This window comes from Orbicella faveolata, unplaced genomic scaffold (genome assembly GCF_042242905.1).
Source record: "Orbicella faveolata isolate gen_17 unplaced genomic scaffold, um_ofav_v1 contig_1, whole genome shotgun sequence".
In the NCBI taxonomy this organism is placed as follows: domain Eukaryota; kingdom Metazoa; phylum Cnidaria; class Anthozoa; order Scleractinia; family Merulinidae; genus Orbicella; species Orbicella faveolata.
In genome coordinates this window covers 16,914,533-16,932,528 of record NW_028301536.1, presented here as the reverse complement: position 1 = coordinate 16,932,528, position 17,996 = coordinate 16,914,533, and the positions used below count along the sequence as shown (strand labels likewise).

Here is a 17,996-nt window from a genome sequence, read left to right as displayed (position 1 = left end):
CACACGCCATTGAAAGGCGAACTCGCAGCTATTGCTCATGTAGCGTGAACATTGACAATATTAAAACTTTCCGCCCTGTCCATGCATACGCCGTGGTTTTGAAATTTGAATTTACCAATCAGCATTCAGCAGCTGGTAGAAGAAACTGTGCTGTGTTGACGTCACTTGTTTGTTCAAAGGAAAGGTATTTATGAAGGACCACTTTTCGTACTAGAGACCACATCGTTATTCACAAAAAGATCTTGAGCCCCTTGACTTTAAATTTGGCACCAACTCTTGCTCGCCCACAAGACATGGAACTGACTTTTTTTAACATGTGCTTAGCTAGTGAGTTTTCGGTTCCTCTTGCTGACACAACAGCTAATTTTCAAGCATGCACCTAGACGTATTAAAAAAAACTCAGCAGCCATGGGACAATTTGAAAAAGAAGCATTTACGCTTCCGATTTGTACAAGAAAAAAACTAATCTTTCCTTACTTTTTGAACCACGCTGGCTCATTGTCTTTAACTTTGATTGACAACTTCTCGTCTTGTTGAAGTTGAACAGCTCCAAGACTCCATTCACACGTGGCCTGTGGTACAAAAAATGTATTCTGATTGCCACTTATATCCTTTAATTTAATGTTGCATTTTTGGTTGTGCTGTAATATCGTGAACGCTATGCTAATTTATACACCACCTCAGAGTGCTATAAAGGATTATATTTCGCCTAATTACCCCTTGCATTTCCACACTGCTAATTTCACGATGTACTACATTCTATTCCCGGTCTTACTATTATCCCGTAGATTTATTGAAGCAGCCAGATTTACCGGTTTTTTCTGCAGTTGATCCTTTAACCCTTATTAACAGTACTCGATCTTAACCTTTACCTTTGTCATCATGTGCTGCGTCATTAAAATTGCAGCTATTTTCTCACAACACTGTACCGGCGCTCCAAACATCGCACATATATAATCTCAGAACTGCATATTAAACTCGATTCAAAGTTATTACAACACCTATAGATGATGCAACTCTTTGGAAATATAGGTATATTAAGTGTTATCCAAGTTTGACAGTTTGACGACCTTTGCATCGCTTCCACTTCTGCGAATCAAACCAAAATCTAATTGTAATTCTCACTGTAATTCAGTTCAGGGATACTTACATCCTTTGCCTCCCACTTGGGATTTAGCGTGTTCTTTTGAACTGAAGTGTTCTTCTTACGACCTATTGGTAACAAGAAAACAGCTTTAAGCTTTTCATTTCTCCAGTAAAATTTAAATCTGGCATAGAACACAACAAAAGGCCTAAGGATGCTCTCCTTCATTTGGCGTCATTAGTGATTTGCATTTCATTTTTGCTCGTGCCAGCTTCCTCATAAATTTCTTGAGGCCCCGTCCACACTCCGCCGGGAAAATTGGAAAATAGCGTTTTCACTCTGAAAATGCATCATTTTTCAGTCCACACTACGCCGGATAAATTTGAAAACGCAACACTGAGCAGCTGTCATTTGGGAATTTTGTTTGAGAAAAAATCTGAGGGAGAAATTACATGATTATCGTGGCATCCTTGAGCGCGTTCCATTCGACCAAAAGTTCCGATTTGAATTACCGAAATTTTCGTATGCCGAATGGAACGGTATTTGCCACCAGACCGGACCGATCTCGCTCTATTCCCGCTTAGCAACATTTCCCGCCATTATTTACTCGACAAAATGCTGAAGAATAATGATGACGTGGCTGTTGTACAAGTGCAGTAAGCTGCTTGATGCGAAGAAATTTAACACGAATTTACGACCATTTTACGGTTAAGTAAACTCGCTCTTCTGAGATATTTACCTGACCGACTTAAGAATTATTTTCGTGAGATAATAAACTTGCGAACTTTTCTTGCGGGAGATTATGCAAACCGGGCAAGTGCCCACAGGAAATTCGGAACGACCAGTCCACAATTTTCCAGAGAAGCAGATCCTAAGGTTTCTGTGGAGGATAGGCCATCAATAAAAGGCTGGAACTGTGGCAGATCGTTTTGCATCCAGTGTAGTATCGACTAGCCGCCATCTTGTAGCTTTCAGGTACGACCAGAGGAACTGGGGCCAATTCATTCCGGGTAGAAATGTCAAATGGACCAGAAAATTTCCGGAATTCACAAATTTCCGGAAAAAAGGACAACCTCAAGAAGTTGACCGAAATTTTCGAAATAATTTTCCGGAGATTTTCTGTTCCATTTGATTTTGAACCGGAATTTTCGGAAATTTTGGTCGAATGGAACGCGCCCCTTGTTTTCGAAAGCTTCCTTTTCAAAATGTTTTCCGTTCCCACTAAAACGAAAAAGCCGGCGTTTTCAAATTCTTTCGAAAAGGTCCGTTTTCGTGACGGATTAGTGTGGACTGTACAAATAAAGCTGCGTTTTCAAATTTCTGCGGCATTATGTGGACGAGGCCAAAACCTCTGTAAAACTTCGCAATGTTAGAAAACGCTTTTGTGTATACTCGGGAATGTGTGAGTTAATATTATCAATATAAATATAAATGAATTCAATGTAATTGTGAGCAGTGATCAAAAAATATAGCAAATCACGAATGCTGATCAGAAGAGAACGCAAACCATTTGGCTTGTGTATCACACAACATATGCTAAAAACATATAAATATTTGTATTGTCGAAACTTCCCCAAGGAAACGAGAATGAATCGTCACCGTTCTGGTAATTTCCATCAGAATTCAATTTAACAGAAAGACGCCTAGGCGTTCAAAGGTTCGAAGAGACTTTCTTCTTGTGTCATCTTACAAATTTCCTGAACCGACTTAATAATGATTTGTAGTCTTTTGTCATAATCAACTGCTTTTTTGTGTCATCGGAAGGAGGTTTTCTTAGCTCGAAACACATACATGTATGTATTCACCTGTCCAACGGTTACATTTGTTTTGCAACGTCAGTACTACATGACAACTTTTTAAAAATGTGTTATTAAAAGAGTGACATTCGCGGATGTAAATAAATTCGTAAGTTCGGAAAAAAAAAAATACTTGTGATATTTTTGATCTGTTATCTCGACCTCTTGTTAACCAAGGAGCCCTGGCCAACTTGTTAGCGATATTGATATCGATCTTATCACTTTTATCAGTTGAAGTTTAAGTTCAATAAGGAACCTTCAACTGATCAAAAAATTACGCGGGCTAGAAGGTGATTAAAAACGGTTTATATCAAGAATTTAGGATACTTTCCATCGGTCAGGACTGCCCCGGCAGTGGGCCAGCCATAAAAACAGAATGATATTTACCGTTGACAGCTGGCCAACCAATGTGTAACTCCTCCCGATTAGAAATTCCTCTAACAACTTACAATTTGAAAAATTCTACTGAAGAGAAGAAGGGCAACAGACCGACTCAGTTTTTAAAACAAAACAGCAAACTTTGAACCAACAGGTCCGAAAGTGTGCTTCCTAAATAAGTTCATTGTTCCCGGAAAGTAGCGATCGAATTAAATCTTCTCATTAGAATTTAAACCGAAAATTTCCTGAGATTTTGGCAAAATGGAACACCCCGTTATTGACTAAAACCAAGTCTTTTCATAACTTACCTCGAAAACTTAAAACCACAAAAGGATCGCTCAGTCCTCTGAAGTCAACATTAGGTAGATTTGAGGCGCTGTGAACAGTCACTTTGAGCGACATTCTGTTGTGTGAGTCAAGAAAGAACTCAATCTGTCATATGACACTCACAAAACCCACCAATCCACGTAAAATTGCTGGTCTGCTGTTCTTCAATGAAGAATCCTTGTGTACTCAAGTAGTTCTTTAGGCTAGAAAAAAGTAAGCGTGATATGGTTCATACTCTAAACCTTGTCAGTGATCACGATTTCGTGAGAAGGTCAACTTCTTTTTGTTTCAGTTGTTATGGCAACAATTTAAATTAAAATTGAATGACACACCTCGATTTAAATTATCATGTTTTTCCTGCTCGATCGCGGCCCTGAAAGACTCCTGTTGGGTTTTTCTTGGATTTCGAGATAATTCCTAAAAACTCGTTTTAACGAACAGTTAAGAATCTGTCAAGAAGCAATTACCCTTGTTTCATATAAACAGCTGAGTCAAGATCAACATTACACACTGTAAGTAATTAATATATATGTTCACTCCGCATAATTTACAGTCGATCTTTCTAGTATCCGAAACGGCTGAGCAAGCAATCACTCGCGGAAGTAACTTTTACAGGTCAAAAAAAACAAAAAAAAAATCGGCGACAATTCGAGTCAGCCGAAACAGCTTATTTTGTAATACGAACTGGTAAACATAGGAAGAAAATAAAAATGGCCAAGCGCGCTACTCGTTGCTATGGTCATAAGTTTTCCTTATTGACATGGTAATGGCAGAACTTAGTCATTCTTTCCCTAATTTCTTCTCTTTACCCAAGGATCCGGACGTCTAATTTAACGGAAACTGCAACATTTAGGCAAAGTATATTCGCTCCCTCTGGTCATGTCACATAAATTTTCCGGGTATGGTGTAATTGTTATTTGGTAAGGAGTAGACTCAAGGTAAATCAGTGCTTTTACTAGCTACAACTTTTCTTCGTGTCAGATAACATGTTTTTGTTTCCTTTCTTCTGTGTAGTTCACGGTAAGATACAAAAGAAGCCGCGATGTTCTTTGATAATAAACTGAAAGTTAATACTAGTTAGCGGACGGAACCCGAATGTACGGACTTTGTATAAGGCCTCATTTTTTTCTGTGAAAATCAATGTCAATCATTATATTCAAAGTACAAATATCACATTTATTTGGATCAATTCGTTTTTCTTCTTATTATTATTATTTTCTCCGAGACGATTTTCAAGGTGGCCTCAAGGCAAAATACCTCCTGCCAAACTCTGGAACGTGCGAAGCGTGACATACCTTTATCCCTTCTCACGCGGACAGTCTCGCTTTTACTTTCACGCGGATTTTTATTCATTTTTTTATTGAAAAGATCTTTAGTCTTGAAACGGTCTTAAATGGAACTTTACCCATGTTTATATAAAGCCATACACTCATTACGATCTAGTATTTTAAACGGGTGAAACACAGTTTATTTTGTTTGTGGTCGGGATTATGAGTAAGGGCATTGGGGGGGGGGGGGGGGGGGTGGGCAAGAGGTGTCGGAAAAAATATTGCGGACATTGTCATAGGCATCGCAGGTGGTTGAGCCTGCAGCTGGTACTGAAGGAGTTGAGTGGGAGGGAAAAAGAATGTAATACATATATCCAGAGTGACAACTGGGAAGGGTGTGTGTGTGTGTGAGGGGGCGGGGGGGGGGGGGGGGGGAGGCATTCAGGGATTTCGCGGAGTCTCCACAGATCGTAACAAAGACAGTAAGCTAGTAAGACACTCGCTGAACTACGGACAAAATTAACGAGTTGCAACTTTACGCAGCATTTCATTTTATTTTACTTAAGACACTACGTGCAAAATAGTATCATATCAATGACAAATTTGACCTTGACTTTCAATTACTGTTTGACCAAAAATTCGGTATCATTATAATGATTTTTTTAGACCGTATATATACAGTCTGACTTGATTTAGAATATTACGTTTTTCGTTGGAACTTGACTAACCTAACATAACAAGGCAAGAGTAATTACAGGAAAGTTTAAACCAGAAGAATTCCCATCACCATGAAAACGTAGAGCGGCACCTTTACTAAGAACTAACGATTTTTAGGTTAAACGATAACCTCTGAACTTTTGCGCACAGAACAATATAGAAATTTGGTCTTGAATAATTCTTCACATCATACAAAAATATAGCTTTTGTACCCGATCGCCCCTTTTGCCTTGATGGGAAAGATCAACGTAAGATGAGAAATAGACGGGAAAATTTTGTATGGGAAAACTAACCAGAATTGACTTTTCTTTAATACGCAGAACATTTACTCGTATTTATGATTATGTTCATAGCTGCTGGGCCAATATATTTTAACGAAATCTTGAAATTTAAACTGTGAGGAAAGAAAAGGGGGCCATCCGGCGTGCCCGTCCATTGTCGTAGTTGGTTTGCATTTAGACGCCAAATAACTTCTTGACGGTGTAACCCTGAAATAATAATAAAAGTTCAAGTTAAGTATCTCCAGTATGTCTTCAAGTACTAAACAAGTGCTCCGAGGGTGGTTAACATCATTTTCCATTCCATGTTAGAAATAAAATACTGAAGACACTTCGCGCACGTGATTAAAATTGTCTAAACAACAACTCTCTGGAAACACAGGGCGCTTTCCATTGGATAAAAAATTCCGCTTTGAATTTCCGGATACGATGTATTTACAGTGACGAATGGAACAGCATTTTCCTGGATTTCCGCAAAAGAGGACAACCTTGTGAGGTAGAACGAAATTTTTGGAAATTTCTTACCCGGAATTTCCGTTCCATTTGAGTTTTTCTCTCGGAATTTTCAAGGGTTTTGGTTGAACGATTCGCTTTTCAGAAATTCAACAACTTCCTGATTTTCTGGAAACTTTCCCTGGAAATTTCCGTACCATTTGTCCCCGTTTCGAAATTCTCTAAATTTGTCGTTGAATGGAAAGGACCCAGAGAATTATTATAATTGTTTTCTCCTGGCAAACTTCGGTACAATAATTATATGGGTTATATTGACCAAGCGCGAGGTCAAGATGGCTGGATAATACGTTGAGGTCTACAAACTAGCGGAAACAAAAAAAATTATCGAGGCCACTATCCAGCCATTTTGACCGAAGAAGGTTGGTCAGTATGGTACAAGCCATTTGCCTACGAGATACATCAGCTTATACAGTAGAGTGTGAGAGTGTACCCACCGGCATACTGTAGAAGAAGATGCCAAGGAGCAGGCCGATGATGATTAAGATGAGAAGAATAAGGAGGATCCATTTATATCGTCGCCAAATAATGTATCGCAGGGTCTTGAACGGAGATGTAAACCACAGGAACGAGGTAGCAGGACGACTAGGGGAAAGTCAGATAAAGTCAAGTCAAACATGAGGAAGAAGAAGAAGAAGCCAAAAATGGAAACTGTGCTTCTAGAGGAACACCTTTTATAGATACTAATAGTAACAAAGCTCATTTTAAGACTCAAATTGATGACAAAGAGCTCATGACTGCCTTTACAACCAACTCGGGTCAGCTTCAATATTCCAGGAAAATTTCCTACAAGTTGGAATAGTTCGTAATATGTTCTTTTCCACAAGATGTCCGTGCAAAACGTTTTGATTTCCTTTAATGAAATGGTTTCCTGCGTGTCCCTTAATACATATCCAATTAGCAGTTAAATGTGCGCTAACACTTACTTTGGTTCCTCTAGAACAGGGTGCTGGTTTGGGTCCTCTCGCCCTTGTCCCGCGGGTTTTGCTGCTGCTTCGTATCCCGCAAGTAACTCAACAGTCATCTCAACTTTACCCTGCGGTCACAACATACAAGTTTGAATAAGAGTTGTGTAATGTTGTGTTACAAACGTATGCTAAGTATATCCCATAATGGAAAGTCGTTGCAAGTGTTATAAACTAAAAACAGGAAACCCATCCGGGATACACGGAACAGTGCCCGTTCCATTATTTGGAAACTAATGGACCAACAATAAAAGGATGTCACTGGCTGATTTCAAACCGTGCAAAAACGCTCTATACTAGGCCGGATACATTTTACTTCATTTCAATTTTAATCACAGTGATGCGGAAAAACAGCGGCTGTGCTTGACAACTCAGTAGTTTGACAATAAGGTATAGCAAGAGCCAAATACACCTACAAGGGTTTGCAAAGAGCCTTATATGCATGTGCATGGCATCTTTTCGGTAAATCACCCGCTATTAGGGTAGAAAGAGAGATTGGCCTATAGACCTACAATGACATCTATTCAATCATCTTAAGAACTGACTGACCTTGGATGCATGATGGATAACACAAAAGATAGAAACTTTTTACTTCCTCCCTTTGAGAATACGTGGCTATAAATGAAGGGCGGGCACTTTTTCGAACAAATTATTATAGAGACCGCAAACTTACGGAGCACACTGGAGGTGCGGCTGGGTCTGTTGTATCGCGTTTATAACAGGCCCACCAACCCCTCGAACTCTTCTGAACAAACAAGTCAAGGGTCTGACCAATAAGACCCGGATCTTTCTTTTCTTTGCCGCAGTGATCAGAGTTTTGACAAGGCTTATCCAACTCACTCAGATCCAATTCCCTCTCACCTGTGTGAAAAAGTGAAAAAACAAACAAACAAAAAAAAAACGTATTTTGATCAAATTAAAAGTCGCCACAATCCTCCTAATGTTAACAATCTAATCTTTATTTATTTAACCACAGTTATGAAATAACGGGTCTCATTTTTTAACCTTACGAAACTACATAATATACTTTTTGAGAAAACAGCCCCCTAAATAATTCACATTTAATCATTAAAATCTTCGCTTTAATGATCAAAGTAAACAAGTTACTTTCCTTTTTTCGTCGCGGAATCTTCTTAAGGAAATTAAAACATGTTCTGCGTGCTTTTATCGAGGCACAGAAACACTCGTGGAAGTTTGGGAGAGCTCGAAAAAGCTGTTGAAACATTTGCCTCTCGGCTCGTCTTCTAACAGCATTTCTCGTTCTCCCACACTTCCACTCGTATTTCTATTTAACAATTAGATTATGAGCTTGAGATTTCTATCGCGTGATAGCTGACGAGGGCGCAGCCCGAGTTCACTATCTCACATAGAAATCGAGAGCGAATAATCTAATTGTTTTAGTATAGATCTTCCAGTCGTTCAAAACATTATCTAAATCCTCTTCACAGATACTTCGAAAGCGCCAAGAAGTGGCCTTCAAGGGTAAACTGTTACGCTACTCACTATCTATCACAGAATAGATAGTGAGTGGGGTAGCCAATCAGAGATAGACATTCGTGATAGAAGGCTAGTTACTAAAACTCGATAGAAACACAAAACATGTTTTCCCTTTCTTAAATAGAAGGCTACACATACATAGAAAAGGTTAAACTGAATAAAACAAAATATCATGGACATCACCAAACAAGTTCATTATACTGAAAGATACGGCTTTTTTTCCTCTCGATGCCTTACTTTACATCATTTTCCAGCTAAAAAGTACAGAGCTGATTGTTTGTGTTTTGTTACTTGTAATGTGCAGCATGTCGTGCACATAAACAGTTCCACGAGCACAAATAAATTCTCTGCACGCCAATGCGTACCTATGAAGTCGTCACTAGAAAACGTGTCGTTCTCCCAGATCTGGAGTCTAAGTTTTGGTTTGGCTTTCTCCTCTGTCTCGTCAAGGCTCCAGAAGTGTTCCTAACCAACATAAAACTTGCATTAGACTTTTGCTCAGTGTTGCTTAGCGCAAATTTTTAAGGCCATTGACTGATTAAAGAATTCTCTTAGATAAGCCAAAAGTTGAGGAACACTGAACCTTTCTTTTAACGACCAACTTCTTCTCAATTGGCATATAATCAAAGGGGAACACCATCCTCCAGTTGAAGTTGCCACTGCCATCCAGTGATCTGTTGAAATCAGTGACGAGAATAAGTTGAAAGTTAACATGGTCAGTTCAGAGAAAGAGTTCGTTGAAGTTATAATTATCTTCTGAGAGTCTTGTTACTGACACGTGAAGGCGTTCTTTTATCAATTTTGCGTGTTCTTCGTAATTTAAACGATGAAGAGAATTAAAATAGCGCGCCTTTTAGCATACTCTTTGGCCGCGTAATATGTGGGTGTATGTGGTAAAAAACAAAACAAACAAACAAACAAACAAAAAACCCAGTTTCTTTCTTACGAAGCTTACAAGCAAAACATGTCGCTTGTTGTAATTAAAGTTACCTGTAATGCACATCAGTCTTCTGTTTCTCGTTTTGGACATCGAGCCATCTAAAAAAGAACCAACCACATAAAACTGATCATTTTCTTTATGGATACCATCTATTATTGAGCAATTTAAGGTTCGATTTACAAAGTACTTGCAAAACTAACAAACATCGACTTCAATTCTCAGAGCAAACAACGCTGAAGGTTATACCAGAGCTAAACAAAATATAAATCATGAAAATACAATAATAAATCGCTACAGTCAAACCATTGAAAATCATTTGCGGATATTTTTGCTAAAAAGAAGGATGAAGAGAAACCACTTACGCCTTGACATAAATGTCACTCATCTTCTCTCCTGTGATCGACTCTTCCTCTAGCAAGACGTCAGTAGTATTCCAGATGATGACACGCAACTCTTGTCTACGTAGACAAAGAAAACGTCTCGAGACTGCATGACATTAACAGGCTTTTCATAAATGGCTTCCATCCAATAGCCCCTTTCCGGGTTGCCCTAAGCCTCTCTATCAAAGCGAGGCCTGGTGCACAACCATTCATATGAAAATGAGTTTAATTTGCATGTGAATGAAATCTCATTTTCATATGAAGGATAGGCACAGAGACACGCTTTGAGAAAGAGGCTAAAGATAATTCGGAAATGATTAATTTGAAATTCTTTTGTATGCATTTAAATTAGCCTCACTAACGTAACTTCGTTTGGGAGAAAAAATTATTTTCAATTATCAAATTAAAAACGAGGTTAATAAGGCTATTGTTAATACGAATTATGAATCTATAATTATGCAGCCATTTATGAAGAGGGTCAATATTCCCGCGCCCAGTTCGAATTCCCTAATAATGGGTTAGTAGCCCTGTACTCCCGCTAAACTCTGGTGATACAATATTTGGCATTTTATACGTACAGTTGAACTTCCGTTTTTAACACAAACACCATGCATAGAGTCACAGCGGAGTCTCCGTAATATTTAGGTGCATGTATGGAGGTACAAACTATATAAAATCTGGTTCCTCTGGGACTAAGTGAACTATCCCTAATATAAAGGCGTCCATCTTCTGGAGGTGTTCGTAAGGAGAGTCTCAACTCGTACGTATTGCCTCAAATTTTGAAATGTTAAAACCTCCAATGTTAAACAGCTGTTTCAAAACAGCATTCACAAGTTAACCTTTAACTTACTTGATGGGTTTCCGTTCTTGGATAACAACAGGTGGTTTCGGAGCACCGTCTTCCTTTGGAAAGATGTCGACCCACATTTGAAGTTTACCCTGAAAAGAGAAAGAACCAACAAATCGAAATCTTCTCAAAGACAAAAGAACCAAACACGGAGAACTGTAAAGAAACATTCAGAAATAAGCTAAAACGACCCAACCACTTTCGATCTCTAAAGGATCTCTAAACGCAAACACAACTGCAAGCGATGCTCACATGTCAATGTAAATACAATAAGTTACACAGAAAAAGACCATCTCGGTTAAAGGTTACCGTAATGATTTCTTTTGGTAGCTCAAGGGGTTTGGTGCTTTTTGTGGAGCGGTGCTTATTACGGAAGAAGCGCCCATTTATATCTGAATGTGGTGCAATACTTTTATAGAAAACAACAGATACTTTAAATCAAGAAGTGGGGCTCCGTAATGTTCAATATTAGGTTCAGATGCGGAAGTACACTTCACACCATAATTTGTTCGTGTAATCAGTTTATTCTGTGTCAATGAGTGCTTATGGTAAGGTGGAGCTTTTAAAGAAATTACACTCAATAGCCCTTTTAGGGAGCGCTCAGTAGAAAGGCGGTACTTGAAAGATACTAAGGACGGTGCTTATTAGAAGAAGGACGCTAAATCGAATTAATACGATAGTCGGGACATGGCACCGCCGTTGGAGACAAATTTTGTGCAAACTTGTTGGAAATTTGATTTTAATTCACTGGTTGTAAACCCACCATTTTGGATGCTTCAAAACAAATCCCATGATGTTCTACTGATAAATGTACATGAAATGCTTCACATACTTAGTTCAAGTCATTTTTTTTTTTTTTTTTTTTTTGTAAAAGCCTCCTTTACCTGCTCGATATCTGGCTGAACCGGACTGTACAAGGATCTGGTTTCAACGTGTTCGGGCACCAAATTGAACGTGTGCAGAATGTGAAGAGCCAAACGTTCATGAGCAGCTCCAACCTCGCCCGCTGGAGGAGTTCCTTCCTCTGCAAACGATTAATGGCAAATAATTAAGTTGCGTGCCAGATACAATAACCGAGAAGCTGAAAGCGGTCCTGAAAGTTGTGTACTCGGAGTTTTGAAGTGGTGTAATTCAGTTCCTCCCATAATATAGAAAGAAATAATAATACTGCGAGTCAAAACATTGCTTGAGTCATAATCTAATATGTATTAAACGGTTGTATCCCTTGGAGTCAAATAGGCTAGCCGTCGCAAAAAAACTGTTTTCCCGTCACACGCATATTTTTCCAACAGTTTGCGTTCGACGAATAAAACTCATAAAATTGATTTTGTAAAAGAAGTAAACGAGGTCAAAAGTGAAAAAATTTTTGTTCCCTTTAAACTTATTCAAACAATATTCTTTGTAAAACACTGACACCAACGTCGCTGCCAGATAGTGTACTAACCAAATTGACTCAAGGTGTATTCTCTGTCTCCAATAATGATCCTGTCAGGATTCTCCTTTTTTCCTGCGAAGTATTTGAAAGGCTTTAAGGTCATCTCGCAATACCTCTCCAGGATCTTAAATGGCTTCTCACAGTGACGCCATGCATTGGGTCCAGATCTATAAAGGAATCGCCACAAAATGGTTTGATAAACTCTTTGGTAAAAGAGTCGCTTGGTAATACCTTTTATCTTTGGTTTAAGCACCTTCCATAGCCAAAAGCTCCAACCATACAGAGGGTAAATTTTTAGAACCAATCAACGGCATTTTTTCAGCGCTTAGCAGCAGTTTTTTTATGCTCACATTCGTCGTGTTTTTTGCTTGCATTCGTAAGCTTGACGAAGATAATTTAATGACTGTTAATTGCTGACCAATTGCATTTTATGCAGTATTCAATGTTAGTTTTTATCATGTCATCTTGTTCGAGGTTATTTAGATTTTGTTAATTTAAATCTATTTTATAGTGTCCTCAGTGAGTTTTTTTTTTTCTTTGTTTGCTCGTTTATTTTTATTGCTATTTTAGTTTCGACACCTAATAAAGGTATTCTTTTTCTTCTTCGTTTGGAGTTTGATATGTTCACAGCGCTGTACTGCGTTTGTTAGTTAAGGTTTTTGGTTTTGTTTCACGTTGTTCAGTGGCCTAGTGCGCCAAACTGGTGCATTTTGAAATTATAGCCTGTTCCAGGTTCTCGGTCAGTGGGGATGGTCGATAAAGCGGGCGGGCGACGAGCGGACCGAGAGCCTGGAACGGGCTATGAAATTATAATCACAGCAGTTCAAGGAGCAACACTTTTTGGTGCCCAAAAACTTGTACCAACCTTTGAAAATTGAGTAATACTTATCCTAAATGCTAATAGTAACAATCTTACACTTACATAAAGTAGGTCTTCTGCAAACCACATTTTGCGTGAAAGCGAGACAAGAGCCTCTGTTCCAGGTCCACCACAGTTTCACCAATCAAATCGTCTCTGCTGAGGTAGTCGTAATCCATGACTTGGATCTTCAGATCCTTTACTTGAGGTATGGACGCTTTAAACTCGAACGTCCTACGTGCAAAGTAAGAGTAGCAAAACAAGTGTAAACAATGATTGCTGATCACAGCCAACGGATAGCCCGCTCATTTTCTACCCTGCGACATAGAGATTCCCATCTCTTTCTGCTTTAAAGGACCCTAGTCAGCCTCCGCCATTTTTCGAAATTATTGATATTGCATGGTGAAGCGAAATCTTATTGCTTTACTGTAAGTTGTGTTCCTGAAAGTATGTTTAATTATCTTAAGTATTTTGACAGTGATTTCCTTCGTTTCTTCATTGCTCCGAGTAAAATATAATTGCCAAACTCTCTCATGTAAGCAAAAAGAATGGTGTGACTGACTTGGGTCCTTTAAGGGAATCTCTTTCTCGCAGGGTACTCATCTTCGGGTATCCATAAACGATATTCCTATCAACAAACAGGTTTGTTTATTTTTGTTTGTATTGTTGAAACCAGTCAAACGTCCCTTCTGAAGTACATGTAATTACTTCAGTTTCATTCTTCCTTTTTATTTTCTGAATTTTACTCTTGACATGAAAAGTTCAATATTTTAAACCGCAACTAGATTCAAAATTGAATGTTAACGTGCATCGCATGTCTGGCCTCCTGCAGTAGTATCGTTCAGCATCTCACTTACTTTCCAAACACTGGATTGAGTGTATTGGGTTTGAAATTTTCTTGCTCATCGTATTTTTTCTTTCCAAGGGAAACAATGAGGTAGGGGTCAGCCTGAAAGAAAAAAAGAAATTTCATATAAGGTCCTATGATTCGGAAGAACTCGAGGTTACTATAGATACTGTTTCAACTTCGGAGGGTTGCAAAATTTGACGTTAGTTTGCTAACTCTCAGAGCCACTTTTTGCTAATATTCTAATATTTTAAGCACCTTCAAGTAAAAGGACAAACAAGCAAACAAGACGACAACAGATCAACAAAATACATAAAAAGGCCTCATATAATTATAAGAGGACTTACCAGTCCACTAGGATCCTGTGGCTGGAGTTCAGTTGCCTGAGAAGTAAATCAAGGTTGAAAATGTTGTTGAAAATTTTAGGTTTCCAGTCACACGATGTTCTTCCTAACAGTTAAAACGCTTCTATGTTCAAGTTTTGGACTATTAATGGTCTGAATGAACCATACACTGTATTTGTGGAGACATTGAATGCAAGTTTCTCTGACTGGGGTTTAATAAAGCAGTATATCTCACCAGGACAACGTAGACTCGCACTGTGCATTCAATTGGTTCACTGCTGGGAAGGTTAGTGAACATGGTTTCAGGAAGCTCGGTGGTCTCGTCAGGAACAGGGTAGATACGGAACGCTCCCTAAAGAGCAAAGCAAACATTTACGTACTGCCTTTTTATCATTATCCTATGGTGATAAGATTTTATCTCAACAATGCAAAAATATTATTATTATTATCTATTATTATTATTATCATTATTATCTATTATTATCATTTATTATTATTATCATCATCATTATTATTATTATTATCATTATCATTATTATTATTATCATTATTGTTAGAAAAAAAGTAACTTTTCTGAACTCCAAATGAAATAATCCCTATTTCCTTTGTTTACGTCTTTTGCGTCCCTCAAATGTGCACATCTTTTCATCTCTACGTTTTAGATCTCCATTCTCATTATTATTATCATTATTATTATTATTTATTTCGATAAGATCTTTAAATCATTGTGCACACATCTGTGTATTACTTCGTTCCTTGATTGTTTATCTGTATTGGCTTTCGATTTGTTACTGAGATTGGGATTGGGGATTTCCTAAGGATTGGGACAGATCGTAACAAAAACCGCCCAGTCAAAGCTTCACGGTACCCTGGTTAAAGTACAGGTGTCTTCGCACCTTAAATTCCCCGACGGTGCCGTCATCGTCTTCGTCGTCTTTCGACGACTTGGTCTTTCCGCGATGAAGTGGGAAGGTTGCAATGAAGTCGTTGAAGCCTTTGAACTCTGGAACCTTCTCCAGTTCCCTGTGATAAATCTAGAAATAGAATGGACATCACAATAGTTCAATACAGTCTTTTCACATGAAGTCACGTCAGCCATATTGGTGCCCATGTTGGTGTCGCAAACTAATCCTGTAGGAGTTGAACTCTTTTCTTATACTAACACATTCTTTTTTTTCCAATTAATTTGCATGGCTGCTAGTCAAGTGAGTAAAACGTTCGGTCGTGTATATGCGGGAAGGAAGCATGATTCACTTAAAGTAGAGAAATCGACGAACGTTTGTCCAACACACCCAATCCTTTCTGAGAATTAAACCGGATGCGCTCAAATGTTGGAGTAGTGTAGTGGAGTACAGTAGTGGAAAATACGGCTTCAAACATTTATGTTCATTTATTTATTTTCGTATATTCTCATTTATTTATCTCTATTTTATAGATCCATGCATTCTAACACTTTGGTCGGCAGATTTCTCATTGGTAGGTTTTCTCGTCGATAGTACGAATATGGAGTGTCTTAACCAGGTCTTCAAATTAACCAACTGCAGGTAAATAATGGAAACGTCAACCGACTCAGAAAAATAAGAAAAAAAGTTTATATACCTTGAGTGTGTCGTAGCCCTTTGACAAATATTTCCTCGTGTGGTCTTGAAAGTCAGCCTTATCGCCTGCTTTGTCGGTAGTGAACAACCCAACAAGCTGGGAAATAAACAATTTCCAAAATTGGGTCATAGTAGTCATCGATATTGTCTTTTGGTACGTGTAAGACTACGAAGAATTACGAGCGCCTTGCTTTTACCCTTAAAAATGTATGACTAATACTTAATTTAACTACAGTACCTGTTCAAAACCTAAATATACTTGCATGTATTAGTCATTTTGCTGCCAATAACAAAACACACTCACAGAAAAATAAAATAATAAATAATAAAAAGAGCACGTTGTCATACCTTTTCTCCTTTAGACACTCTCGCAGCTCCACCTGCCCCAGACACTGAAGCAAAGTACTTAGACCACCAGTCAAACCTGTTTGCTTCCTATTTGAGTCATCAAAACCATCAGTCAATATTTAGTAAATGTACAACACAATGTTCGTCTAGTGTTTTGCTTTCATTTTTTCTTGGTGGACTTGATTAATTTAGCAGTTTTCCTCTTTTCCAGTAGTGTATGAATAAAGTGTTAATTACGAAGACATTCCGTTATCGAGACCGTCCGTTATTATTTCTATCCGTACTACAAACCCATAGCATGAAACACTATTCTATAATAGTGATATGATCACCATTAACAGATTAGATCAGATTAGATTAGATTACATGAGATTAGAACTATTTCATTCAATGCTACTTTCTAAAATAAATCGATTACACCAGCACGAAACCATCATTGATTACGTAGTCGAGGGTTCATATGCTATATTTTTTTGGGACAGCTCCAAAACTGTGAAAAACCTCCAAACGCCCTCAGTCTTTTGGCACAGGGTTGTAGTTTGGCGTTATGAAGACCACATGTAACAGTGCTTTGAAAATGCCGAAAATCAAATCGAACGTAGAGTTTGTTCCTTACATCGATGAGTTTCTTTCTCTTTTCCTTATCCGCCTTTGCTTTCGCTTTTGCATCTGCCGGTGGTGGAGCATCTTCAGCCTCCTTTATCTCTGGCCAAATCTTTTTCTGAGGGGGTGGGCCATCAGTTAAATCCACAAGTACTTCTGTAAGAAGAAACAGAAAGGTAGGTGAGAGAGTTTTAAACAAGTTTCGTCACGGTTCGCGCATCTTAAAGAGTTTAGGCTAAAGTTTTGAACTTCGTCGTTTGTAATCCGTGTTAATCTTCTCCATCTTCCACCATCCTTGTTCCTTTGTGGTTCATTGTTATCTCTTTGGTGTTTATCTATCTTAGAAAACTATTATTTTCAAGTTTCCTTCAATTTAAAGATAATTTTGTACGTGGCCAATGTAACTCAAAATACCATAACTGAGCTCCTTTAACTTGGCAGCAGCAGCAACAACAACAACAATAATAATAACAACAACAACGGTGTTGCTTTACAAAAGCAACTCAATTGGCTCAGGTACGAACAAGAAGATGAAGTAATTTACCATCCACTTCAGTTTCGTCTTCAGCTGTTTTCTGTGAAGGCAGCTTGCACTTGAAGGGTCCAAGAGACTTGACTGAGTGGATGCCAACCAATGGCTTACGACCAAATGCACGGTTATCTTTAACCCGGATGTTGATTGGTGGCGAGTACAGATCTTCCACTGGTAGGTTCTTATGATAAGGAAAGATTGAATAGTTTATTTCGGCAATATCCAGACTGACAACGATTGGAAAGACAAGAACTGCCACTGGTGAAATGTGGATAGTCGTGCACTGCGCGTGCATGGATACATGCGCTCGAAGGGGGGATCTAAATAGTCATTGGCAAGAGAATATGAAGATTGGACAGACAGAGAGAAAACCAGACAGACAGACAAAACGACATACATACATACATACAGACAGACAGACAGACAGACAGACAGACAGACAA

At 38.5% G+C, this 17,996-nt stretch overlaps 2 protein-coding genes across 3 annotated transcripts in view; both read right to left on the bottom strand.

Annotated features, from left to right (window-relative positions):
• The window catches only part of LOC110045720 (myoferlin-like), a 49,555-nt gene extending 48,183 nt beyond the window's left edge, over nucleotides 1-1,372 (bottom strand). The window contains exons 1-2 of the mRNA XM_089292563.1: nucleotides 1,151-1,372; nucleotides 478-572 (exon numbers count right to left, since the gene is read on the bottom strand). Coding sequence (XP_089148689.1) covers nucleotides 478-572; nucleotides 1,151-1,312 — 257 coding nt within the window. The 5' untranslated portion in view covers nucleotides 1,313-1,372. The remainder of the gene's footprint in view (nucleotides 1-477; nucleotides 573-1,150) is intronic.
• Nucleotides 1,373-5,387: 4,015 nt separating this feature from the next.
• LOC110045779 (myoferlin-like) overlaps nucleotides 5,388-17,996 on the bottom strand; it is a 34,010-nt gene continuing 21,401 nt past the window's right edge. For both annotated transcript variants that reach the window (XM_089292458.1, XM_089292453.1), the window contains 20 exons: nucleotides 17,566-17,734; nucleotides 17,035-17,177; nucleotides 16,419-16,505; nucleotides 16,072-16,167; nucleotides 15,369-15,506; nucleotides 14,708-14,824; nucleotides 14,476-14,511; nucleotides 14,139-14,230; nucleotides 13,345-13,515; nucleotides 12,432-12,589; nucleotides 11,872-12,011; nucleotides 10,991-11,079; nucleotides 10,123-10,218; nucleotides 9,811-9,858; nucleotides 9,404-9,494; nucleotides 9,186-9,285; nucleotides 7,997-8,184; nucleotides 7,285-7,394; nucleotides 6,796-6,943; nucleotides 5,388-6,058 (listed from right to left, as the gene is read on the bottom strand). In XM_089292458.1, coding sequence (XP_089148584.1) covers nucleotides 6,026-6,058; nucleotides 6,796-6,943; nucleotides 7,285-7,394; nucleotides 7,997-8,184; nucleotides 9,186-9,285; nucleotides 9,404-9,494; nucleotides 9,811-9,858; nucleotides 10,123-10,218; nucleotides 10,991-11,079; nucleotides 11,872-12,011; nucleotides 12,432-12,589; nucleotides 13,345-13,515; nucleotides 14,139-14,230; nucleotides 14,476-14,511; nucleotides 14,708-14,824; nucleotides 15,369-15,506; nucleotides 16,072-16,167; nucleotides 16,419-16,505; nucleotides 17,035-17,177; nucleotides 17,566-17,734 — 2,250 coding nt within the window. In that variant the 3' untranslated portion in view covers nucleotides 5,388-6,025. The remainder of the gene's footprint in view (nucleotides 6,059-6,795; nucleotides 6,944-7,284; nucleotides 7,395-7,996; nucleotides 8,185-9,185; nucleotides 9,286-9,403; nucleotides 9,495-9,810; nucleotides 9,859-10,122; nucleotides 10,219-10,990; nucleotides 11,080-11,871; nucleotides 12,012-12,431; nucleotides 12,590-13,344; nucleotides 13,516-14,138; nucleotides 14,231-14,475; nucleotides 14,512-14,707; nucleotides 14,825-15,368; nucleotides 15,507-16,071; nucleotides 16,168-16,418; nucleotides 16,506-17,034; nucleotides 17,178-17,565; nucleotides 17,735-17,996) is intronic.